Consider the following 25632-nt stretch of genomic DNA (forward strand, 5'->3'; position numbering starts at 1 on the left):
CAGCAGGAAGGAGCAAAATGTCACTTGGAAGTCTTTGTTTGAGGCAAATGTGTTAAAACTGGGGGGGGGGAATCAACCAAGGAGTCAAATGACACACTTCCTGTCCTGTGCAGTATCAAACAAGGCATGGCATGTATGGAAAGTATCATTATCATCATATATATTAGAACTAATAAACTAAACACAGCCTGACACACATCAAAATGCCATCCATATTATGACCACATTGTTTTCTTTGGCACATTGACATAAACAAAATAAGTCAACATTGTGCACCATTTTAAAATTAGGTACCCCCCCCCCCCCCCCCCCCCCAAAAAAAATGACTTAATTGCTTTTAAAGTATATGTTAGACTGCTACATGAGTGGCACCGTTATTGTATGTAGAGAAAGCATGGTGTTACAAGAGTTGTGTGTTAAAAAGCAAAGACATCTCAGTGAGTATGAGGTCACTGACATTGACGCGAGTAAACATATTTAGTGTAAATAGTTCACGGTTAAATAAGTCAGTTCCATGAACGCGGACCGCAGCGGGTGCACGTCTCTCAGCGTCCACGTTCACACGGGAGGTAATTGACGGCATGCTAACAGCAGCTAGCACCTCAGGTTCGATTGAAGCAGTCACGACACATGCAGCACCTGAAGGCTAATAAATTTTTTTTTAAAAACACAACAAAAACCGCAGATGATGCAGGTGCTTTCTATGAACGAGTACAAGAGTCACACTGACAGGAAACTAAATTGTGATGTTAGGAGAGGAAAAAAAGTCATAATGTTATATTAATAGTGATATTTTTATGGGGGAATAGGTCATATTGCAAAAACAGGCCCAATATTGTAAGAATTCATGTTTACCTTATAATCATTATTTAGATTTTTTGTCATAAACTTACAATTTCATATTCAATCTGGTTTTTGTCATCAAATTATAACCATGTATTTATTTTAGGACTATTTATTGCAACAATATTACAACTTTCTCATAAAACTCCTTACACCTTATTTGGTAATATTACAACTTTCCAAATTTTACAACTTTATAGTCATAATATTTTGTCACAAAATAATTTTTAAAAAAGTTCTTACAATATTTATTCTTGTATACGTATGCTTTATTTGGTAATATTACAACTTCCTTTTTAGAACTTTATCCTCACAATATTTTGACTACAGTATTATTTCGTCATAAATTTGAATCTTTGTTTTGATGTGTAGACAATTTTTTGTGATTAAATTAGCACTTTATCCTGTATTCATAATATTAAGACCATTTTTCTCACAATACTTTCTCATAAAATTACAACTTTTTGTTACGATTACAACTTTTTCCTCATAAAATGATACCTTTAGGGTCATCATAATGGGACCATTTCCCCTCATAAAACTATCATTTAAAAAAAAAACAAAAAAAAAAACTTTTTTTTTCCTTTTCAGTGTGGCCCTAATACTCGAGAATCCTTTCTACGAAGTATTCCCCAAAGTGTACGTGGCTCAGTATTTGTCGTCATCTGTGATAGTAAAATACCTGAAGTAAGCGCTCCAAATGCTCCACACTCAGGCAGTGTTGGTTCACTCTTAAAAACAAAAACAAGGTTTAGTCCATTGATAGACTCCAGCTAACAATAAATACCCAAATCTTTGATTGTGTTTTTTTTTTTTTTAGATGTTGTCTCCAGACAAGCAAAGTCAAAAGTAGGCTTTTAAAAAAATCATGAAAAGCAAAAGCACCCTGAAGAACAGCGTTGAAAAGTGTTTGAAGTTATTGCACCCCGCATCACGGCGGGAGGACCTGCCTGAGCGCGTCGCGGGTGTTTTGTCCCAGTTTGTCGGGGAATTTGACTGTAAAGTCCAGGATCATGTCGCCCCTCTTGTCGGGCCACTTGGACAGAGGCAGGCCTTCCCCCACGATGCGCTTCTTCATGCCCGGCTTCACCACGTCTCTGGCGGTCACAGTGATGGTCCGGCCGTCCAGCGTGGGGGCGCTGACCGTGCACCCGCACAGTGCCTGGACACAAAGACATACGGTAACATGGACTTTCACCCTCTTTCTAAATCCAATTCGACAGTATTTCCTCAAACAGTGACGGAATTGCAGGGTGTCCATTTAAATAAATGCCACACCTCAAATAGACAGCTTGTTTTTTCCCCTCATTAGGTGGCTGAATTGACCTTTTACCTTATCCACTATGTCATGGTAGATGTCATGACATGGCATCTATAAAGCAGAAGTGTAAAGTGGGGAAAAAGCTATGCATTATGCCACACTCAACAGTAGAAGCAGCTTTACTTTTAATCATAATAAATGAGTACTATATCATGCAATGTTATAATAATATGTGGCCAATATATATGATTATACATTACCATCATAATGACTTGTGAATATATTGAATTAGAATATTTATGCGGGAGAAATACATATAAATAAGATTGAAAATTTGTTTTATGTCTTATTAGAAACTAATATAGAAAAATACAGGATAATAAAATTGCATTTTCACACATAAAAGTGCCCCAACAAACGCCTTAGCCCTAATAGATAATGTACCTGGTACTCGCTGCAGTTGAGTAAATAAACACCCCTGCCAACTATCTATGAGGGTATACTGTAGACAACCACGCTGCATCCCATCAAACATCTTCTAGACTTTCCTACATCAAAATATAAATACTGATTTGTCAAAGGTTTGGGTTAGGGATGTGAATATTTCCTCAATAATAAATAAAAATTGAATAAACATGTACAAAATAGGAAAAAATATTATTTCCGCAAAAAAAACTTGGCGGGAAAGAAAAACAAGGCATCAGAGTTGACTACAAAAATCCAAATTTTTGATTGACATTGTTACTTTTTAACATGCTTTTAATGTTGTGGTTGCAGGCATGTGATGAGAAATCCCAGGTGAGGTGGTGCAGGTGTGCCTAATGAAGTGTCCAGTGAGACTAACAGAGGTACTTACATCTCTGAGTGATATTTTTGCAGGGTAAATAATATCAGAGCCCTCCCTCCTGAACACGGGATGAGGTTTGTCTTTGACCACAAACACCACGTCCGCGGGAATGTTGGTGGGCGTTTCGTCTCCCTCCCGAGGGAAGGTGATCTTGGTCCCCTCTTTCCAGCCGCGCTTGATGTCCACCGACAGAATCTTGTCCTCGCAGCGAATGGTGCGTCCGTCGGGGTTCAGTCTTTTGCGGGAGATCTTCATCTTCTTGGTGCAGCCCGAGAACACCTCCTCTAGGCTCACCTTCAGCTCGTGCACCACGGGCGGGTCCTTCTTCTTCTCGTTGGCGCTGTGAGGGCCGCCGGGGTGGGGTTTAAAGTGCCGGTGGAAGCCGCCCATGCCGAAGGCGGCAAAGGGGTCGTTGACGTCCATGTTGTTGTCGTCGCCGTTCTGTGAGAAGAAGTGATCGAAGGGGCTGCGGCCGCCGAAGAACTCGGCGAACATGGCGTGAGGGTCTCCATGGAAGGTGTAGTTGTAGGTAGAGCCGCTGTGACCTCCACCGCCACCTCCAGCAGAACCCTTCAGGCCTAAAAAAACAAAACAAAACAAAAAAACAGGAAACAAACGTTATTGCCTGTATTTTATCGTCACATCACACCTTTACAGAATATTTTCGGATGGAACCCAAACAGAAACGTAGATGGATAACAGTCTCATCTTAACGTAGAGTAGGTACTTTCTAACATGTCATGTTATGTTATGACAATAAAGTCATATTCAGACTTTAAAAAAGTTAAATACTAGAAGTCACATAAAAAATTCCAATTTATTGTGAGAATAGATGTAAATTATATCTGCTTTGTAATATTACATTTCTTCTATAATTACAGTTTTTACTCATCATATTACAGCTTTGTAGTCACAATATTTTGACTATTTTTTTCATAAAATTAAAACCTTAAATTCGTATTAATATTATTAATATTTATTTATTTGTATATTATAAAAATATACAACACTATTATATTTAGACTATTTTATTTACTAATATTAGAATGGCATAGTCCTAAAACTTAACTATTTAATCTCATAAAATTACTATTTTATTAACATAATATTTCCAACCAAATTACAACTTTACATTCAGATTTAAACAACTTTATATTCATAATATTTAGACTTTTTAACTAATTTGTATGGATTTTTACTCACAATATTACAACTTTGTTTACATTTTGATTATTTAGCTTTGGCTATAAGTGTGTAGTCACAAAATGTAGAATATTTGTCATAAAATGTAATTTTATTAGACCATTTTTGGGGTTAGTTTACAACTTTAGAGTCATAATATTTAGATTTTTAATCTGAAACTACAAGTTCAAAGTATTCGTGGAAACCCACCACAAGGGGGCCACAGCGGGCGAGCCAAAACTGACTCCATAATGGTTAGCTAATAGTAACGTTTCATAATTATATCAGCTACCATTCCAAATGTGTCATAGTTAATACAAGAGCTGTGTCAAAAAAAAAAAAAACTTCTTCAGTGCAGCTTTCATTTGATTGTGCAAGTGTACCTAATATTATGGCCAATTATTTTCCCGTTCTTTCTCGAAAGTTCTCAAACTGCACCGATCACTCCGACACACACACATCTCATTATTGTGCACCAATGACAACAATGGGACTATCAATTTAATTGTTTGTTCATAAATAAGAATTGCGCACAAATATGTATCAAAATTAAATATACTAGGGTGTTGTTGAGAGCTGCTCATATATATAATATGCAGGAAATGTGTCACTTACCTTCCTCGCCATATCGATCGTAAATGTCCTTCTTCTTTGCATCACTGAGGACGTCGTAGGCTTCTGCAATCTCCTTAAATTTGTCCTCAGCCCCTGCAGACTTGTTCTTGTCCGGATGGTAGCGGAGGGCCTGCTTTCTGTACGCCTTCTTTATTTCATCTTCAGTGGCACCCTTGGCTATTCCCAGGACTTTGTAATAATCTTTACCCATCACAACTAACCGGTCACTTCTTCAGCCACGTCTTCAAAAATAACATTCCAGATGGATCCCCTTCTCTTTTGGGTGCCAAGAACACATCAGCAGCCTCCAGCATGTGGCTAACGACGCTAGCTTCTCCAGCTAGCTAACTAGCTAGCAAATAAGCTAGCTACGGGTAAAGGTAAAAGGTTAGCCGGGTTGACTTGAATACGTAGGCGACTTTTCTACCTCACGCCAAAGACGAGGAGACAAATGTCACCGAAATTGAACGACCCGACGTCAGCCGGCGTGTTCGAACTGATATTTCTCTGTCGGGCCGCAAGGGAGCAGCAGCAGAGAATCGCTGGGAAGAAACTTCTGGAAGAAGCTAGCTGCACTGAAGTGTGGCATGATAGCTAAAGCGCGGCGAGATTTTTCACTCCAAGCACTTCCGTTTTCGTGTGCAAGCCAGGAAGTCTTTTTACGGTAACTGTTAAAAACGATCCCTTAACCGCACTTTCTTGTTTCAAAAACAGATATATTTTCATAGTCATTATTTATTTTAGTGTAAACAATCTGACATTATGTGTCTTACATACATTATTTGGGTAATTTTATCACATTTACGTAGTTTGTACGAAATGCCCACGGGTAGTTGACAGTATGTCAGGCAGGTTCGCTAGAATAAGGATTTTTTTTTACCAATATTTACCATAAATTCTCCCTAAACATTTAACATTTAACTATACAAGGCAGCCACATACACATACATGTTTAAATATTGAATAATCTTGTCCGTGAATACAGAATACAGCTGAAATACTCTTGGAATGTGAACCGATTGCTACTCCTGCTGTTTTTAAATAGACTAAAGAATACAGATGCAAGTTCTTGTATACTACGTGATAAGTTGAGTCAATGAAAGGCATTGGTAATCAGTTGTTGCTAGGGAAAATTTGTATCCCCATTCAAAAATTGGTGGAGAAAGGACAGGCAGGGTCGGCAGGGACACGGTCAGACACAACCTCACCGACAGGATTATGACACCAGTTTATTGAGACACAATCATTTTGAAATTGTGTGAATATACTTTCAATTGCCAGACACATGAGAGAAAGTAGCAGAAGCGTTGGCAGGAACGCAGTCAAACAAACACTAGAGTAAAAAGAAGATTATGGAATGTCTTTTCCGTCCAATATTTTCTGTGGAGGTCAGGAGGAGGAATGAATACACAGGTGGTACGAGGTCATGGGAGGAAGTAAAGAGAGGGGGTTATGTGCGTTGGCATGTGGAGGTCTTTCATCCCACCCATCAGGCTTTTAATCGGGCCTTTCTTGAGCTGCCAAATCCAGAAGCAGAGCAGTTGAGTCTTCAATCGCGTTTACAGAACCAGTAGTTGACCGGCGTCCAAAGACCGCACATTGGTATTGTGTTCCGCAAGCAGCGTCCCAAGGTTACCAGCGAGCTGCTGTGCGAAGAGCAAATCAGCCGGCTTATATTTAGCCTTGCAAATGGCGCTCTGTGGATTATGTCTTGCGGCTCTCCGGTTTCGTCTTCAGCGCGTGTGTTTGCTAGCATGACGGGGGCTCCGGTCCGAGCTATTCAGGTGAGGCTCCCAGTGTCGTGTTCTTCCACACCGGCTCGTCTTCCAGGCATTTTTTCGCTCCCCCCCTTGGCGCACAGGCACGCTGTAAAGATATTTACAGAGGTGAGGAGAGCAGCAAAGACACTTGTGTCAGGACCCGCTGACAACCAGTTGAGTCTCTTTTGGGGATCACCATGGATGTTCTGGCCTTAGAGGCAAAGACTGTGAACGGTGCAGAACCAGAGAAGAAGAAGGCTGCTTCCAGGCCCAGACCTAAGCCTCCGAAAAAGCCCAAAAGGATCGTGTACTTTGAGGTGGAGATTGTGGATGTTAAGACCAAGGAGAAACTGCTGCTGCTTGACAAGGTGAGGATGCAAGTTGCTCTTTTTAATTATGTACCCCTCATATATAAGTATATTGTTGCATGCTGTTTGGAGTCCTTGACCTCCCAGAACTAAGACAGCTGAAGAATGACAAGCATGTTGTAGCTTTTATGGTTCCTTTTGGCACTTTGTCACCTCCCAGGAAGACTTTCATGTTGCAAGATAGCTTTGGACAAATGTGTGCTAAAGCGGTGTCAAATCAGCAGTGCTATGAAACTGCAGAGATTCTGTAAAAACAAAAATAAAATAATGCGTTAATTATGGCAGTGATCCGTAGGTAGCATGCGAATGTGTGCCTGAGTGGTTGTGATCGACATGGAGACGACATCGCAACAAATCTATGACGTAATACCATGACATCATTGCATGTTTAACCTTTATGACATCTTGGGACGCCGCAGTTTTTGTATGATTCGGTTTTTGCCAGAATTTTTCCCCGGTTCTCGCAAACTTTCTCAGTTGTTGTACAATATTTCGTGTAACAAACCAGTGTGTTTGCTCTGTACTGTATCATTGGAGCGCCCAAACAAAACACCTAATATGTGTGGGTGACTCACTGTGCATACATTTTATATTGAGTGCGACGGCTAAATAACCCTCCATGGGGCCAAAGAAAGTTGCGAGTGCTTGCAATGTGATAGAGAAGGTGAAAAACAATACTTGATTCAAGAAAGAATTTATCGCAAAGTACGAAGATGGTGTCCCTTCCCCTCTTCCCTCTCCGCTCATTGCCGCCTGCACTAACAAGAGTCTTCAATTAAGGTAAAAGTGATGTTAAATGTTCATTTATCCATTTCATTTGTCATTTATTTCGTTTTATGCATGTGGAACTATAATTATTCTCTATAAAATGTATTTTTTGGTAATATTTTTGGGTGTCTGGAACTGATTTATTATTATTTACATTATTTCCCAGGGGTACAATTGCTTTGGTTTTCTTCTGACTTTTTGGAACGAATTAAAAACTAAAATGGGGGTACCACTGTAGGTTGAATTTGCCAAAGGATATTAATTTAATAAATGATTTTGAATCCTTAAACGGGGTCTGAACTGGCAACGCTGCACAAAAAGCAACACGTTTTGTTCCTTGTGACCAAAAATATCCCATTGAAAATAATTGAAAATGCCATTTTTGAACCCACTTTTATGTTAGTATCAACTATTGCAATACCTTACGTGAAGATTTCAATTTGGACTACTGGCATTCAATTCTTATGTTTGTCCATTAGATGGAGAATTCCCATTCAAAGCATGCAGAAAAATGTTACCTTTTACTGTTTTCTGCAAGGGTGCCTTGCTGCTGAAATAAGTGTGTGTCGCTATTGATGTTGGATAGAGTGTAAAAATGTGTATGTAAAAATGTGTGTGCCTTATTTTTTTCTTTTTAGTTTTTTGCTAAAAACAAAACAAAACAATGGCACTCAGTACAGTAAACATAGGCCTACTGACCCTTTTTTTAAAGGGTTAAAATTCTCTAACAATAGTATGTAATATGTTTAAGGCAGAAGTAGTTTTAAAAGACTGACTCATTAATATTAATATATAATATTTTTACAGCAGCTTTTTTTTTTTTTTTAAGATTTTTTAACCTGAAAGTTTTCAAAAGTACTACACAACTGTACAAATAGTGAAAGCAAATCCCAATGTTAACGGTGTTGCTGTTACAGGTGGAGCCAACCGCAACTATTTTGGATATCAAGGCCTTGTTTCACAAATCATGTAAGTCAACGGCCGTAATTGGCACAAACTTCCAAAATTAATTTCAACGTGACAACATAACCATGTCCATTTTCAACAGATCCAAAGTGGTACCCTGCCAGACAATCGCTGCGCTTGGATCCAAGTAAGTTCCACTATCTTAACCTTTGATTGGCAGGTGGTCATGTGATCTTGTCTATCTCTGTCGTGATTGGTTGAATATGTTTTTTTTTTGTTACAGAGGCTAAATGTCTCAGGGATGAGGAAGTTCTCCAAACTCTTCCCGTGGGAACCACAGCGAGCTTCTACTTTAGTGACCTGGGACCTCAACTCACATGGGGAACGGTGAGTCCACGCACACGTTGCACACACATTGTACATCCACACTTTATTGTGCAGACGATCCTCCTATATTAAAGACGCTGCTATGTCTCAACTAACATACGGCAAGTATGGGTGCCATCTATTGGCATCATTTCAGATTGCATGTAGCCTGAGTGTCCTCGTGATCATTAAAAGATTAGGGCGAAGTCGTGCAAAATAGCCCACATAAATGTATTTTAACAGGAACTACGTCATGAATAAAAACAGATGTCCATAACAGACATTAAAATAAAAATAAAATAATTATTCATCATTGTTTATTAAATGATTGCTGCTAATTTAATAATCCTCAAAAAATAATGTGTGTGTGTACATATATATATATATATATATATATATATATATATATATATATATATATATATATATATATATATATATATATACTTTGTATTATTTTATTATTTTTGAGATGTATATTATTAACATTTGATTTTTTTATTGTTAGAATTCTAACTATAAAACTAAATTATCATTTGATTATATTACATTATTATTGTAAATTAAAATATATGACATTTCAGATTTTTTTCAATATTACGATGAACAATAACGCATGTTTGTCATAAACGAAAAATAAAATAATGAATCCATCATGGTCATGTATTTTTGGTTGGCTGGCTGTTAATTTAATTGTATTTAATCTATACCTCAAAATTAAACTGAAAATACAGTACAGGCCTAACATTTGAAGACAGACACAACCCAATTGATGGTCCCAACCCCATTAATAAGGCAAGAAATTCCACCAGTAACCCTGACAAGGCAGGCACACATGTGAAGTGAAAACCATTTCAGGTGACTACCTCATGAAGCTTGTTGAGAGCTTTGCAGCGCTATGAAAAAAGCAAAGGGTGGCGACTTTGACGAATTGAAAATATAAAACATATTTAGAGTTTTTTGACAATGTAAATGTACAATGTAAGTAGTCACGAAAATAAAGAAAAGGCATTGAATGAGTGTGTGGCCTGTACTGTAGATATAATTATGTTTCATTATTTATTACTTTAGCATTTTTAAAAATGTATGATTTTATTATATTATAATTATATATTTTTTTGTCTTATGGCTTTTTCCCATAAGGGGTTGCCACAGTGAGTCAATCACATAACATTATATATTATAATAATTCATTATTTAAGCAGTCCTGTGGAAGTTCATTAGTATTACAATTAAAAGTAAAAAATGCATAGATGAATAGTTACGTACATTTAATAAACTAATATTAAAATAAGTGTAATTTCCAATATCATAATAAAATGTAATCTTGTGTGCATCTTGATAAACATTGATGAGAATTGCTTCAACTCAGAATTTAGCACATAAGCTAACCCTGTAGCCTTCCACAAGCTTGGTCAAGCAGCCACACTTGTGACACTTGGGTCGTATATTGTATGTAATAACAGTCCATTTGGCTGGTTTGCCTTCCTCTCACCTCCTGCAGAGCCTGTCCTCTACGCCGGGACATCTAATCTCATGCCCCCATTTCTCCTGCTGGTGTTTATCCCCCTCCAGCCTCTCACTTGTCTCTCACTTTGTTCACCCTTTGCCCACCGAGCCACTCACTGCCTTCAGTGTCTTTCCACTGCAGTACACTCCACCATTAAGTTTGTGTCCATTTCAGGTGTTCCTGGCCGAGTGTGTTGGTCCACTGCTCATCTATTTAATGTTCTACTTCCGCCTTCCCTTCATCTATGCTCCCAAATATGACTTCACCAGCAGCAAACACTGGGTGGTGCAGTGAGTGCTGTCTTTTTTGGGGGGGAAGTGGGGGTGGATATATATATGCATTGCAATAATCAAAACTGTACTTTTTTGCAGTTCTGCTTGCATCTGTCACTCCTTCCATTACATCAAGAGGATTCTGGAGACACTGTTTGTCCACCGCATCTCCAATGGGACCATGCCTCTGAGGAATATATTTAAGGTGAATTAGTTTGAAAAATCACACAACATCAAAATGACTAAAAGAAAACATCACAAGCACAAACAAATGTTAGCTGCTCCTCGTGATCCTCCCTGGCCGCTTGTTGCTAGGCTAGAATTCATAGAGCCCGCTCATGATTTCCCCATAGCCCATTTAAATCACTGCTACACATGCTCCAGTTAATGCCTCTATTCAATTAACCGCAGAGTCGCCGGGTGTCTATAAAAGCAAATAACCACCGGGTCACAAAACAATGGCTTTAACAGCTGTTGGCAGTTTTTTTCCCCCCCACACGCCACAAGATGGCAGTAGCTGCAGTTGAAGTACAATCGTCCCTAGCCACTTTGTGTTTCGAACATTGCACCATCACTTTATCGCGGTTTTTCAAAAATGAATAAATAAATGGCCGCTGTTTTGTGGTTGGCTATGGCCCATTATTGGTAAAAAAAAAAAAAAAGCATACTAAAGCTAATTTTATGTATTCTTGGCCTAAATTAGGAATTTTCAAGCATAAAAATGATTAAGTTAACTAAAATAAAAATACAGTTTAAGGGATTACAGGACATTGATGAACTGGAGTCTATACTGGCCACTAGGTGTCACTAGTAACACAGGCACCAGACTTGACTGCCTCCAACAACAATTATTGCAGGTTTAACAGGCACAATAATAATAAAATAGCAATAACAACAATAACAACACAGGGTACTGTTGTGGCCGTACTCCAACTAAAACTCAATTCTGAATACCTGACATCACTTCTGAGTCTTATTTATGTCTTAAATGACTTATGAACTATATTGGGTAATGTGTGTGTAAAAGTGACTATAGGGGTGTTATTTTATGTCTAGAGCGCTCGAATAATATTAAAAACTGTATGTAGAAGGTCATGAATGGGTTTTCTTTGCTCTAACTACGAAAAGATTTGATTCAAAAATAATTATATTTCACAGAAATTCATTTATCGGAACCGATGAACTGCGATAAACGAGAAATTACTGTATCGAGTGGTCAGCATCAAGCAGTGTTATCTACCTCTGCGTGCGCTTTAAAATGTTGGCAGTTGCTGTGAAGCTGGTGCATGTTCCACTTGCCATACTGTTGTGTAAGTGGACTCATCAGCGGTACTAATGGTAGCTGAGCAGTTCACTCCTAACTGCTGTTACAACATTGGTTTTGTTGTTTTTGTAGAATTGTGGCTATTACTGGTGCGCCGCAGCCTGGATGGCGTACTACATAAACCACCCTCTCTACACCACGCCTAGTGAGTGCCGCCATCATTTATTTATCATTTAGTCATTTATTTATTCATTACTCTGCTTCCATCCGTCTTTCATGTGCTCCAGTTTACGGGCAGCAGCAGGTGAATGCAGGACTTTACATTTTCTGGGTGAGTTCAAGATGAAAATCCAAGTGTTGATGTTGCATGATGCTCATGCTTGGATGGTTTTTTTTGTCGTTTTTGTTTTGCTTACTCGCCCAGTTCTGCCAGATAGGGAATTTCTCCATCCATGTTGCTCTTCGTAACCTCAAACAACCAGGTAGAACATTCTGGGCTACTTCTTAACGATAAATAAGTTTAAAAAATGTATGAAAATATTTCTTATCTCAGGTTCAAAAGTGAAGAAGATACCTTACCCGACAAAAAATCCTTTCACGTGGATTTTCTGGCTGGTGTCTTGTCCAAACTACACATATGAGGTAAGAAATACCTTCTGCAGGAAGAACTGTCTAGAAATTAGAACAAGAAGGAACTTTCCCAGTGCTAACGTGTGAATCTATATTACTTCTTATTTCTGTCTTATTTTTTCCTATTATGTCTATTACTTTGGATAATACTAGTGTAAAGGTGACTATAGGGGTGTTAGTTCATGTCTAGAGGGCTCTAACAATGTTAAAAACCGTATTTAGAAGGTCGTAAGCAGATTTTCTATGTTCTAACTACAAAAATATTCCATTTATAAATAAGTTAACCAGAATAAACAAGGGATAACTGTTCTGGACACTTTTGGAGACACATGAAAGCACATATTTCTCTTGTCAATGAGCAGCAGGTCCTGCTTCCTGCTGTTTTTTTTTTTTATTATTACACACATTACATGCACATGCGTCATTGATGCAAATTAGATGACGTACCCCCACCCACGGCCACACAGAAGAGATTTTTGCATCATTAGACATTTTTGTTCGGGACTAAAATAAAATAATAAATAACAAAATTTGTTTATGAAAAACATGCATCTCCAAATTGTGAATTTACATGATCCATGTGATAACCCATCTTTGACTTATGGAGAAAAAAAATCACAAACTAGATACAAGATAATATATGAATTGGTGAATAGTTATTTAAATAGTACTTTTAATGGGATGGTAGACTTTGTCATTGAATATTCTAATCTCCTGCTTCCATGCCATTGCTGTATATAGCCGAATAATGCTAACTGGAGGTGTGCCAGGCATAGAATACTTCTTTAGACACTGTTAAATCTCTCTTGGAATGTTGTGAACTCCTGTTTCCCTGCCAGTGTTGGAACTCTGACCCATAGGTGACGTCATGTTGTTCTTTGGCGCGCCAACTATTTCAGACTGACTCAACAGCGCTTCTGTTGGCTACAGCCACATAGGCCTTAATTGCTGCACGAAATAATCAGCCATTTTTTTGAAAAGTACATTAGCACGGCAGCTAGAACAAATACACCTGGCGTCTCCGCTCTATATATTACAGACCACTACAGGAGGCAATTCTTGGTTCTTGATTACAAGTGATTTGGATGGAGAAACTGTTCCATACAGTTGATTTAATAGCGTCTGTCAGTTTAATATGTGCGAATGCTGCCATCTCCTGGTTGCAGAAAGTTTTACAGCTGGTTCTGTGTGTGTGTGTGTGTGTGTGTGTGTGTGTGTGTGTGTGTGACAACAGCTGGGCTCATGGATAGCCTTCAGCGTGATGACGCAGTGTGTCCCCGTGGCTCTCTTCACTGTGGTGGGCTTCATCCAGATGACTGTGTGGGCCCGAGGGAAACACCGCGGCTACTTGAAGGAGTTCAAGGATTATCCCACCCTGCGCTCCTCCATACTGCCCTTCATCCTTTAGGAAGGGCAAACACCTCCCTGGACCACCACCACCCAACCATAATCCCTCCAGCCCACTGGACTGTCACAAGCTTGAAGCAGTTTTTGGCTGGTTTAAAGTCTTAATTTACCATTGTTGACGAGCAGGAGGATGCAAAAAAAAAAAAAAAAAAAAAAGTCCTTTTCATGTAGATGTTGGTAGGAAACTTAATGTGCACTGTCCATGTAGCCAGCAGCCTGGAGCTGACCCATGTGTGACCTTCATAAAGCAGACAGGCTATGCTCTTTTTTTTTTTTGCGTGTGGATCAAGTGCATTTCTGGCATACAACATGATGGAATAGGATCCAATCCCAAGTCCAGAGCCAAGACTACAAATAAACTTTAAAAAAGGATGCCACATCATGTTTTTAGTTGGGTTTTTTTAAGTTCTTTGGATTTATTTCTGTACTAATCTGAGCCACAGTGCTTCACATAATTGCTTACAGACATTTGGGGGAAAACAAATCTTCCATTTTCAACGATTGTATACAAAAAAAAGGACTAAAAAAAAAGTATCAAGAGGCTGAACATAGGCTTTATTTGTTTTAACGGACTGATTTAAGACAAGGTGGACTACATCCTATGGAATGTTACACACTTCAAGTGTCTGCTTTGTAGATCACATGATAAAAATGAATGATAACAAATATTGCATCTGATCTGCTCTGTATTGGCTTGGCCTGGTTCTTGTATTATTTACCATGCAGGCGGCCATTGCTGCTCACAATGCAAATCAATGAGGTAAGTAGAAATGAATGAGACTAGGAAGTGCTCTCAGCTACTGCAGGAACTTTGATGCACTGAACAGACATGTTGTAGTTTTTTACCTGCATGGTTTTGGGAAGGTCTCACCTCAGACGAAAGTAGGAAGAAGGTTCTGGAGGAGCCCCAAGTGCAGCACTTCAGTCGTTGAGGAATAAAGAAGGTCAGGGGTATGAGCCCACAGGAAGTCCACAGGGTGCACAAGGCCCTGGCTTTATGATACATGGTGTGGCTCTTCTTAAAGGGCCAGCGCCCCTCCTATGCGCGAGGGTGAAATGAGGATCATAATGAGAGGTAGGATGAATGTTTTTAAGTCACTAGCCCCTCTCCTCCTTTCCTCCATATATTGTCTCAGAGGTCCTCACACTCCAGGAAGTGGGTCCTCTGGAGCACCTTGATGTGACGCTCGTAAATTTTGAGGGCGGGGCCGAGTCGGATGGACATGCCTGTCAGCACGTCGCTGCGCTGCATGAGGAGCAGCGACTTGCCGTCAATCTCCTGTTGGGTGGGGAGGAACAATGAAGCTGCTAGTTCATTATTCACTTCAATACAATATTTCTTGTCAGCAGGTTACTTCCTGGTTCACGGGAACATACCATTATAAAATCCAGGGTGGGTTCCATTTAGCTCACAAAACAGAGCAGAATAGCCAAACCCCTTATTTGTGTTTTTTTTTTTTTTTTATCCAGCTGTATGTTTGTTAGCAGGCTACTTCCTGGTTCACAGATGATGACAGGATGGCACCATGTTGGATGTGTGTGAGGAGGGGGGCACAGTAAAAAGAGCACATAACATCCTCTGAAAAAGTGCAAATAATATTTCAGTGCTGTTGTTATGTTTGCCCATCTGTCAGTATGCAGACGGACTGCGCCATATTGAATTCTAGGGCAGGGGGATGTGTACCGTTGTGACTCAAACAACAGAAACAGTCACATAAAGACTTGCATAAAAGTGAAAAGAAATCCCTTTACCTAGATGCTCACCAAAGTGAATGGCTTCTTCCTCAGGTATAAGTGCCACGACTACAAATAAAAACTGGCAAATAAAAACTGGCAAAATGGGTTGTGCAGTTTTTCAGTACTACTGCTAACTAGCAATGACAGACAGAAAAACACCTCTCACCTTGGTGGAAGTAATAAGAGCACCTTGGGTACTTTCAATAAAAAATTTCCAGTACCTTTACAAGAAGATATTGAAACACGGAAATGTACTATATATGTGATCAAAATGCCTATTCCACTTCATCTTATTAAAAACAATATTTTCTAAGATCAAAATTCAAGCATTTTCAAGAATTGTAGCATATATAACATTGATTTGTGGCGGCGGCCCACCAACGATAAATTTGGACTGCCACAAATACATTTGGCACAAGCTGTTGGCCCTCGCTCATAAACATATTATAAAGCCGGGGTCGGCAACCTTTTTGGCTAAGAGAGCCATGAAAGTCACATATTTTTAAATGTATTTCCATGAGAGCCATATCATATTTTATAACATTGAACACAACTACTGTAAATTCGTGCATTTTTAAGCAAGACCAACAATTTTAGAATCTAGTATTTTTTTTTTTAAACATTGTTATACCGAAGCTAAATAAGACAACCATTAATGTGACTTCTGGTGCTGCATGGTTTTGCACCGTACTCCGTATCTTTCTTTCTTTTCACCATATTCTTCGTCAGAAGGGTTTGCTCTGCAGAATTAGCTAACTGACTATTTGATTAAATGGAGGGAAGTTTACTTCTTGACCTCTCAGTGGACCTGGGTAGGCTACCGCATTATCCAGTAATAATCGAGTTTTGGTGTCTGACCCAGAAAATATGGGAAGGACAGCTGGCATTGGCTCTAGCCACCCACACTGTGGCAGAAAATGGATGGATGGATTAAAATGCATGAGAAAGTTTCATATTTTGAACGTTATTTTTACCACTGTGATTTCTGTAATGTTTTACTTCAAAATGTCTGCAAAAAAATAAAAAAATAAATACATTTTATCGTGTTAAGACATGTCTGAGAGTCAGATTCAGTCATCATAAGAGCCACATCTGGCTCCCGAGCCATAGGTTCCAACTCCGTACAGTAGATGACATTGTAACTCTGCTTCTTAACACACCTCATAGCACCTGGTCTGCTAGAGAATGTGTTGCCAACTATATTTAGCGAGTATTCAGACCCCTCTAGATTCTGTTTAAAAAAAAAAAAAAAGCAACCAGCGACAAATGTAGCGACTTTTTTCTGGTCTTAGTGGTCAATTTTGGAGACTAACATGAAAGCATGTATCGCTCTTCTCGACGAGCAGCCAATGCTGCTGTGGCCCCTCCCCTGCATCTAAAAGCACTTACAAGTGTCTCTGTCTTGCTTGTGACATTTAAAAAAAAACAAACAGAAGAAAGTTGATTTTTTTTAAAAATGTATTTGCTTTGCTTTTGCTCAGTTTTTATCGCCTACAGTATCCATAAAAATTAGACGCACATGTGTTATGGCCAGTTATGCAAATTAGACAATGACATCATCGCACCATCTCAACAAATAGATTGGTGTCCTGTGGAAAACACTTTGTAGTAATGTATGTTTATGTAGTGATCTTGTATGTTCAACACTTGTCCATCTCAGACATGAAATATCTAAGAACCCATAAAGTTGAATGGTCCAAGCAGGTCTAATGCCATAAAGTGCCATAAAGTCCGAAGAGGACACAGGAAAAAGTGTACCAACCTGCGTCTTAAACGCCACGGCTTGCTCTGGAAAGCCTGCGTTCGAGAAGTAAGTAACCACGTCGGCCACACTCCACTGTAGCAAGTTCTGACTCATCTTCTCCTTCTTCACAGAGCTGCAAAAAGACATGTATTTATACAAAAAAAAAAAAAAAAAGACACATAATTTGTGATGACGGATGGGACACTCACACGTCATCGCTTTTATCACCATTCACTAGAATGTTGTTGGCTTGTGGGTGGGAGGAGATCATCTCCGCATTCTTCTTTAAAGTACCTGTTAATAACAGCCAAATGTTACTTTAAGCAGGATGCAGCCTCACACACCGCATTCATGAACCAAGCACAGGTCACAATATGCTTTACAACTGTGTATTCAAGCCGCTGAAGTGTATTCACTTGTCTCATTATGGGATGTTTGCCTATGAAAGATGCTTTCATGTTGTCACAAATCTTGAAGTACAAGTAGTTTCCTTGCATTATAACATGTCACAGCTCTAAAGTGAACAAACAGCAGAAAAATTAATGATGTAAAAAGCGCAAAGTGCAAACACACTTTTAGCATAAAATATGCTTATTTGGAGCCAGCAGTGAGAAGCATTTCAGCATTCTTTGTGTGAGTGCCCACTCTCACGCTATTATTGCACGTCCATAAAGATTCTTCATATTTTTCTGCTCCTTTATCAGTGTGTGACAGCATTGCCATTTCTCACCAGGTCTCAGCTCAAAGGATAAATAAAATGTACAGCTTGTTTAGGATGTGTGTGCCATTACTTTTCTCCACCCATCCTTCTTAAATATTGGCCCTCTATTTGACAGGCGCTCGCCACTGTTTTTAAGGAATTAAAAATGCTAGATAAAGAGCCCTTACATGACAGGAGTGCTCTGCTGTTTAAGGACCTGCTGCAAAACCTCTAGCCAAAGATCCTCTATTCAACAAGATAGTGCTGCTGTTTTTAAGGAGCGGCTGCAAAAACGCTAGTCAAAGATCCTCCGTATGACAGGAACATGCTGCCGTTTCCAAAGAATCTACTGCAAAAATACTAGCCAAAGATCCTATATGACAGGAGTGGTTTCCAGTTTTTTAGGTCCTGCTGCAAAAACGCTAGTCAAAGATCCTCTAAAATCATGGAAAAAATGATTACACCAGCCTTGTTTCTTCAGTTTCTTGCTCATTTTAAAGCCTGACACAAGTAAAGGTACCTTTGTTTGGACAAATATAATGATAACAACAAAAATAGCTCATAAGAGTTAACATTTTTGGCAGCACAATGCTATAGCCATTCATGTAAGAACTTAAGTGATTTGGTTATTATCAAGAAAACCATGGAAGTTGCTAGATATCAGCTCTTAAATTAAACTCTTATGAGCTATATTGTTACCATCATTATATTTGTCCAAACAAATGTACCTTTAGTTGTACCAGGCATTAAAACGAATTCATAAACTGACGAAAAAAGGGTGGTGTAATCATTTTTTCCATGACTGTATATGACAGGAGTGCTGTTATGTTTTTAAGAAACTACTGCAAAAAACGCTAGTCAAAATCCTCTATATGGCAGGAGGGCTTTGCTGTTTTTAAAGCACTACTGTAAAAACGCCACCATTCCTCACTATGTGAGGAATGAAAATAAAAAATACTAGTCAAAGATCCTCTATATGAGAGAAGTACTCTGATGTTTTTAAAAACCTACTGCAAAAAACTAGTCAAAGATCCTCTATACAACAAGACCACACTGCTGTTTTTACGAACCTACTGCAAAAACACTGGTCAAAGATCCTCTGTATGACAGAATCACACAACTGTTTCTAAAGAATCTACAGGAAAGATGCTAGTCAGAGATGCTCCATGTGAAAGGAGTCTTCTCCTGTTTTTAAGGACCTACTGCAAAAACGCTAGTCAAAGAGCCTCTATGGCAGTGATTCTCAATTGGTGGGTCGCGACCCAAAAGTGGGGAGTGAAGCCGTTTTCAGGAGGTCGGAGCCAGGAGGTGTGTGCCACGTTTATGGGTGACTTGGTCAAGCTTGAGTGGTTGGGGAAGAACATTTGAGTGTTGACTTCAGGAGCCGTCCGTCCGAAACAACTAGATAGCTACATATCTGGTGGAGAAGAGTGTGGCATAAAGCGAAAGCGCAGGTTGTGTTACATGGGGAAATTCTGCCCACAATGAAGGCTACCAGGTACAATATGACGGTGCTGTTTAATGCCCAATTTGATCTATTGGCCCAGGCAGAGAGGTGGTCCACCAAAGAAATGATCCTACTATTATTAGAACTCATCTACTGAGTGTAGAATCAGAGCAACTGGACTCGCTTGATTTTCAACTTCTTGTTTCACTTCTCATCCAGGTCCATGTGCGAATGCTCTGATTCTACTCCCCATGTTTTTCAAATAAGTTTGTGGATAAAAACGTTCTGTTGTTGAACAAGATCATAATTTGTGAAAGAGTGTAACTCACAGTTGTCCAACGATGACAGAATCTGCGTCCGTCCCTCGGAAACGTCACTGCTCCTCTCCTGCAGGGAATGAAAGAGAAAGGTGTCAAGTACGGAGCAGACTATATGGATATGGAAACAGGAAATTAATGAGCAGAAGTGGGGGTCCCTTACCAGTTGTGTGGGGTAGTCTGGTACCAGCTGGTCTGACAGAGGGCTGCTGTCCCCTGTCTTATCTTCTTTTTTCACATTGTTCTTCAGGGTGAGCGCCACAGGGTGGACTGTTGCTTTCATGGCCACTGTTGACAAAAAGACATAAGACATTAACATTGTAATAGATTCCATATGTATGTCAAGTGTTCTTGTTCCAGTGTTAGTCAGTCAGTACCTTTGTCTATGTGCATTCCTGTGTCCTGGCGCTCCACTGGGCAGCCAGTGGCACCATAAGCCCAGTCATTGTGTGCAAGGGCCCTCGGGCTGGAGGGGGGCAAGGAGCTGGGCCTTGTACCAGCCCTTTGGAATGAGATGCAGTCCAGGCCCAAGCCGGGGGGGCCGCCAGGACTGGGCCGGGTGCCAGAGGGAGAGCAGGGGGCGGACGCCGCTCGCACTCCTGCACCTTGCATGGCCGTAACTTCACATGCAGGGCCGGGGGAGGGTCCGTAGTGTCTGTCCCGGCTCTCGTCGCCCCCCTCCTCATCTGCATTACTGTCTGTGTCCATCGCCATGGAGGTGTCTGCCTGCAAGAGTGCAACATTACATCATTGTCATCTATTCTGCTCAAAGCCGCTAGGGGGCATATTTGCATAATATCTGCGGCTTGATATGCTATGCTACAGTATGTTCACTGGCATTATACAGTTATTCCTTTCATTTGCATTCAATTTGAGATGGCATTCTCTACTTATATCTTATTAGTCTACAGTGGTTTGTTCAGGATGAGTGACATGGAATTTTCTGGCCAAGCACTTACTGGTTCTGACGTATTTGATTTTTTTATGCAACAAGATCATAACATCCCCTATGCTTGCATGGTATCTGTGGACTGCTATGCTATAGTATGCTGTGGTGTATTGTATTTACTGGCATTACAGCCCCTATTAGTCTTCCACAGATTCCAGGATTTGGACATTTCTGGCCAAATGCATACTGCGTCTGACTTGTTTAACTTTTTATGCAACAAGATCAAAGACCACACATCACTGAGATCATAGCACCCATCATAACACACCCTATGCTTTCAGGGAACATATTTGCATGGTATTTGGGGATTGCTAAGATGTCCATTCTATAATTCTGCAAATTGTATGGACTGTACCAGGTAGCTGATCTGGAATTTCCTGGGCAAACACTGACTGGTGCTGACTTACTGGATATTCTTAAGCAAGAAAATCACAGACAATACACCAGTAGAAGATCATAGCACCCACCATAACATTCAGTATGCTTTCTGGGGCACATTTGCGGTATTTATGTACTGCAATGATATAGAAACTTGCCTTACACCCTTGCATTCTATCATTCTTGACATTAGGATCTCTCAGCACTGTTTGGCGTGAACTGTGGCTGCTCATTGCAAGTGTTATCTCCCATTTTTGTTGCAGCAGACTTACTGAATGTGTATTCATGAAAACATGCTCGTGCATATGTCGCAATTTGGCAGTTTTGGTGGTAAATCATTACCTCTGAGGCTGCTGTGCAACACAACGGGAAAAAAACATACAGCATCGACTACACTCGAGACATGATGAAGTAGTTGCAGGGTGAGCAGAACCACGGCGTTCCTTTCTTTTGGACGGGGCGGTTCGTCAGCCGAGCTAGAGACTGCGTGTCCAGGAGGAGCGCGACACCGGCTCCTCCCTCCGCTAGGATGGCAATCGCACAACTTTCACCGCCGCCTCGAAATAAACAAACAATCAGTGGATCTCAATCTTGAATTGTGTGCCGATGTGCTCCTCGTTTGTGGAGGCCTGCGTGATTGAACATTGTACCCCAAGAGAATGCCCAGAAAGGGCCAAGGGGAGGTGTTTGTCTTTGTTTTGCTCAAATTCCCTACGAAGTGCGCATGCAGTTGGAGTGTGTCGCCATTGTGCGTTTGCTTCTAAGCGAGGCGCGGCTGCAAAAGGAGAAAAAACGACTTGCAGCTCTACTTTGACTTCGCACAACCACAGGGCAGAATGAGTCCGTTATCGGACACGTTTCGCAATTGCATCGTAGAATGCTTGACGACACAAAGTGATCCGAATACAATTTTGTTTTGTGGCTGTTCACGCCTTTCCCCAAAGAGAGCAAACTGGATTTGATCTCAGCTTAACCCACATCGGACAGACGCATCCAGCAAAGCCGAGCTAGCGGCGACGACGTGGGCCGACTCGTTGCAGGCGTTTCCAGTTTCTTCACTTTCTGCTTATTTGCAGCAATGTGCATTTCGTCTACAAATGCTAATAGAGTAAAAAGTGGTGTACGGGACATGGGACGAGCACTGCCCCCCCCACACACACACTCAGGCGAGACGTGACCGGGCTGTGTGTGTCCGATAATGGATCTAGGATGTCGACTTTTTTGTAGCGCGTCGCCAATCGTGCATCCCTCGATAAAGTGACGCAGATGACACCACTGGGTTACATTTATTGACATTATGTTACAAAACAAAGTGATAGCACATTTTCAGGGTAGACTAAAATGTGCATGGACGTGTTCCAATAACGTGCGACGCTTGCAGGAAAACAAGAATAAGGCAAAAAAACAGCATACGAGCAACAATGTCCTCATGTTTTTCATTCATATTTTATAGACACTATAAGACTTTTTAACCCCGTTGTTAAACCGAGGTGGACGCAAACACGCATTTCCGGTACATCCTGTCAAAATAAAAGCAATAAATAAAAGCGCTCACGTTGATTGTGGCAATGACATTCACCCCACTTCCGGATTCAACTCACGCATCGAATGCTGGCTTGACCGTCGCCCCTCCACCCCCACCTTGTAGCTGAACAAACGCATAGTTTGCTGCTTGTCAAACGGCCCTTTTGTACTCAAAATGGTGACTCGTGTTGACAAAAACAAGTTTTAAAACAGTTCAGGTGGCTAAGTGGAGCACATTTTATGCGCAAGATAACAGCGTAGCGTTCAAAAAATGGACGTTACTTAGCTCACGAGCGCACCTTCTCACCCCCCCCGCTCCTTCTCCGTAGCGCTCGCGCGAGGTTCAACCGCCGCTCCCCAGTTTGCGGCATTCTTTTCTGGGTACATTTACCAAACATTCCCGCTAGCATAACACACATAAAAGACGGCTAGAAATGAGGTACCACAAATCATTCAAGCGATACACCGGTTCAGGCAACAAAGCGTCACGCACCTCCTCCTCGTCGTCGTCGTCCGGGTCCGCGGCACCGAGCGCGCTGTCCCCGTTGCTCAAGTCCGAATGACTGGCGTCGTCCACCGCGCTCTTTGCCGCTGCCACCGCCGCCGCTCCACCTCCAACAGTCGCAGACACCGTGTCGTCCTTTTTGCGGCACCTCCGCTGAACCTTGGCGGCGTTCCGGTACGAAATAGAGCCCTTGTAGTTGACTTTGAGCACCGTCTGCTCCCGGATCAGTTTCTCCAGTTCTGCGCACGTTTGGTCGGGCTCGGACCCGTGTCGTCTACGGACCATTCGGCAGATCCTCTCCAAGTCTGGCCGGGCTTTTCTCGACCGGAGGGAGTCGATTGTGTCCAGAATCCACTCTCGGTACTTGGAGTCGGACATTTTTCTTCTCTCCCCCGCCTCTCTTTTTCTTTCTTTCTCGGCTAGCTTCAGTGCGTCAACCTTACGCTAGTTTGGGGCTCGGTGCTCTCGTGAGCCGCGAGTTGAGAAGCGGAAACCTTGCCGTACGCCTGCTTGTGCGCTTAAGGTGGACCCGCCGGGTTGCAACCAAAACTTTCACCCTCCCTCTCGCTCTTAAGGTGGAACTAGTAGTCCAGCGAGCGAGCGTACACATGCGCTCACCACGACGTGTGAAAGACGGCCAAAATGGCAACACAAAGGGGCGACAACTATAAAGATTGTTTTAAATGCTCTCACGCTCAAGCAGTGACGTATTTGACCGACAGTTTTAGCAAGCCGCTCACATTGATCACTGTAGGAAAACAAAGCTGGGTGATTTTTTTTTACGTAGCATCTGTGGGGTGGGTCTATAGCCGGAACTTTTTTTTAGGGGGAGGGGTCTATCTCATGCACACCATGCAACCAAACATTGCTGTAGATACATTTATAGCAAAAATGCATCACTGCTGCAAAAACACACTGAAGGGATTAGCGTTTAGCTAATATTGCAATGAAGCAAGGAATTATTATTTTGGAGGAATTGTGCTCCTCAAACAAACATTAACAACACTATTTGGGGAACCGTCTATCTCGTGTATAATATAGAAAATTGTGCAAAAAACACATGCACAAAACAAAACAATGTTTTTTTATACGTTGGGGAAAGGGGAGCCTCAAACGAGGAGATTTGGGGTTCAATGTCATGTTGCATGCCATGCAACAAAAGGCAAAAAACGTACCACTGTGCTGCAAAATAGCAAAAAATAGGGGTGGTGTCTACCTCAGGATAGAAACGAGGCCCACCTAGGTAAATGCACCTAGAAACACCATACATTATGCTCCAAAACATACATTACAGCACAAAATACAACTGCAAAAGTACTTGTAAGGGATTTGCATCTTGCAAAACACACAACAGATGTTTTTTTTTCATCGTGGGGATCCTCAAGCTAAGATTTTATCTAATGCATGCACCATGGCAGGTCTATGTAAGATACTGTACATAAACATGACATTATTGTGCACAAAACACATACATTTATGCTACAGACTCATATGGTTTTCAGGGGTTTGGAGACCATCAAAAATGCCTAACTGTGCTGTAAAACAAGCATTAATGTTGACTATTCGGTCAGGTGCATATCTCATGCAATGTTGCTGGTCCTGCAAGAACACCAAGAACAAAAGACATCTTATGGAATATTGCACATATACACAATCAAGCAAGACTATTAAAGGATACTATCAAGTTCCAAAACAGCATAGTGTTTGCCTTCAATTACTGCAAAATAGACATCCATCCAACCAGTTTCTATGCCGCTTATCCTCCGCAGGGTCGTGAGGGTATGCTACAGCCTATCCCAGCCGACTTCGGGCGAGACGCAGGGTACACCCCGGACTGGTCGGCAAAATAGACATAAAATATAAATCAATACTTGCCTGTAAACCCACCTGTGACTGTACCTGAAAACTATGCTTTACCTAATACGTGTACGTGTAATAAATCCAATTGTTTACCAGGTCAATGTGTTAAAATTATGGTTGGCTCCTATTTGATGCTGCGACAAACAACTTTAAATATGAAATATTTACATAGAGAGGTTCTACTTCAGTGGTAAAAGCACATTTGTCACACAAACACATTTCTCATATGACAAGGCCATTACAAAACGTACACAGAAGGCAGACAGATTAGTCTTAACAAGTAAAACTTTATTGGAATGATACATTTTTGCAAAATATCTTATGTATATATATATTTTCTTTTAACATACTCATTGTGTTCTAAGGGTATCTGTCAAGTTCTCCAGAAGGTAAGATAGTTAAGACTGTAAAGGCATATTAATAATAATATTATACAGTATTGTTCCCCAAAAAAGGTACATGAGACTACACA

At 40.7% G+C, this 25632-nt stretch overlaps 3 protein-coding genes across 6 annotated transcripts; 1 reads left to right on the forward strand and 2 right to left on the reverse strand.

The window, feature by feature from the left end:
• Positions 1-317: 317 nt before the first annotated feature.
• On the reverse strand, positions 318-5361 carry dnajb1a (DnaJ heat shock protein family (Hsp40) member B1a). Its single transcript, XM_054759022.1, has 3 exons — positions 4749-5361; positions 2961-3529; positions 318-2005 (listed from the first exon to the last, which is right to left on the reverse strand). The coding sequence occupies exons 1-3, from the start codon at positions 4957-4959 to the stop codon at positions 1775-1777; spliced, it is 1011 nt and encodes a 336-aa protein (XP_054614997.1). The 5' UTR covers positions 4960-5361; the 3' UTR covers positions 318-1774.
• Positions 4736-15180, forward strand: LOC129170897 (very-long-chain enoyl-CoA reductase-like). 2 transcript variants are annotated; one of them, XM_054759020.1, is made up of 11 exons: positions 4736-6876; positions 8562-8613; positions 8693-8737; positions 8834-8937; positions 10601-10716; positions 10798-10903; positions 12095-12167; positions 12250-12293; positions 12387-12444; positions 12516-12604; positions 13827-15180. In XM_054759020.1, the coding sequence occupies exons 1-11, from the start codon at positions 6706-6708 to the stop codon at positions 13998-14000; spliced, it is 1032 nt and encodes a 343-aa protein (XP_054614995.1). In that variant the 5' UTR covers positions 4736-6705; the 3' UTR covers positions 14001-15180. The 2 variants fall into 2 exon arrangements, with proteins under 2 accessions (XP_054614995.1, XP_054614996.1); XM_054759021.1 differs by lacking the exons at positions 12387-12444; positions 12516-12604.
• On the reverse strand, positions 12969-25516 carry samd1a (sterile alpha motif domain containing 1a). Of its 3 annotated transcripts, XM_054759016.1 has the most exons (8): positions 23289-25516; positions 20322-20670; positions 20108-20232; positions 19957-20014; positions 17690-17774; positions 17499-17613; positions 15146-15278; positions 14931-15038 (listed from the first exon to the last, which is right to left on the reverse strand). In XM_054759016.1, coding segments are annotated over exons 1-8 (1257 nt in total). In that variant the 5' UTR covers positions 23679-25516; the 3' UTR covers positions 14931-15036. The 3 variants fall into 3 exon arrangements, with proteins under 3 accessions (XP_054614989.1, XP_054614990.1, XP_054614991.1); XM_054759014.1 differs by lacking the exon at positions 15146-15278 and having other exon boundaries at positions 12969-15038; XM_054759015.1 differs by having other exon boundaries at positions 14887-15278.
• Positions 25517-25632: the final 116 nt, after the last annotated feature.

The sequence above is a fragment of the Dunckerocampus dactyliophorus genome, chromosome 18 (assembly GCF_027744805.1).
Source record: "Dunckerocampus dactyliophorus isolate RoL2022-P2 chromosome 18, RoL_Ddac_1.1, whole genome shotgun sequence".
Classification (NCBI taxonomy): Eukaryota; Metazoa; Chordata; class Actinopteri; order Syngnathiformes; family Syngnathidae; genus Dunckerocampus; species Dunckerocampus dactyliophorus.

Coding starts and splice junctions, on each gene's coding strand:
- dnajb1a (XM_054759022.1), bottom strand. CDS start 4,959: ATGGGTAAAGATTATTACAAAGTCCTGGGAATAGCCAAGGGTGCCACT. Junction 3,530..4,748: donor CGATCGATATGGCGAGGAAG/GTAAGTGACACA, acceptor TTGTTTTTTTAG/GCCTGAAGGGTTCTGCTGGA. Junction 2,006..2,960: donor CAAAAATATCACTCAGAGAT/GTAAGTACCTCT, acceptor CTTTGTGTCCAG/GCACTGTGCGGGTGCACGGT.
- LOC129170897 (XM_054759020.1), top strand. CDS start 6,706: ATGGATGTTCTGGCCTTAGAGGCAAAGACTGTGAACGGTGCAGAACCA. Junction 12,168..12,249: donor CCCTCTCTACACCACGCCTA/GTGAGTGCCGCC, acceptor CATGTGCTCCAG/TTTACGGGCAGCAGCAGGTG. Junction 12,605..13,826: donor GTCCAAACTACACATATGAG/GTAAGAAATACC, acceptor GTGTGACAACAG/CTGGGCTCATGGATAGCCTT.
- samd1a (XM_054759014.1), bottom strand. CDS start 23,678: ATGTCCGACTCCAAGTACCGAGAGTGGATTCTGGACACAATCGACTCC. Junction 20,015..20,107: donor CAGACTACCCCACACAACTG/GTAAGGGACCCC, acceptor CATTCCCTGCAG/GAGAGGAGCAGTGACGTTTC. Junction 17,775..19,956: donor TCTGTCATCGTTGGACAACT/GTGAGTTACACT, acceptor TGTTATTAACAG/GTACTTTAAAGAAGAATGCG.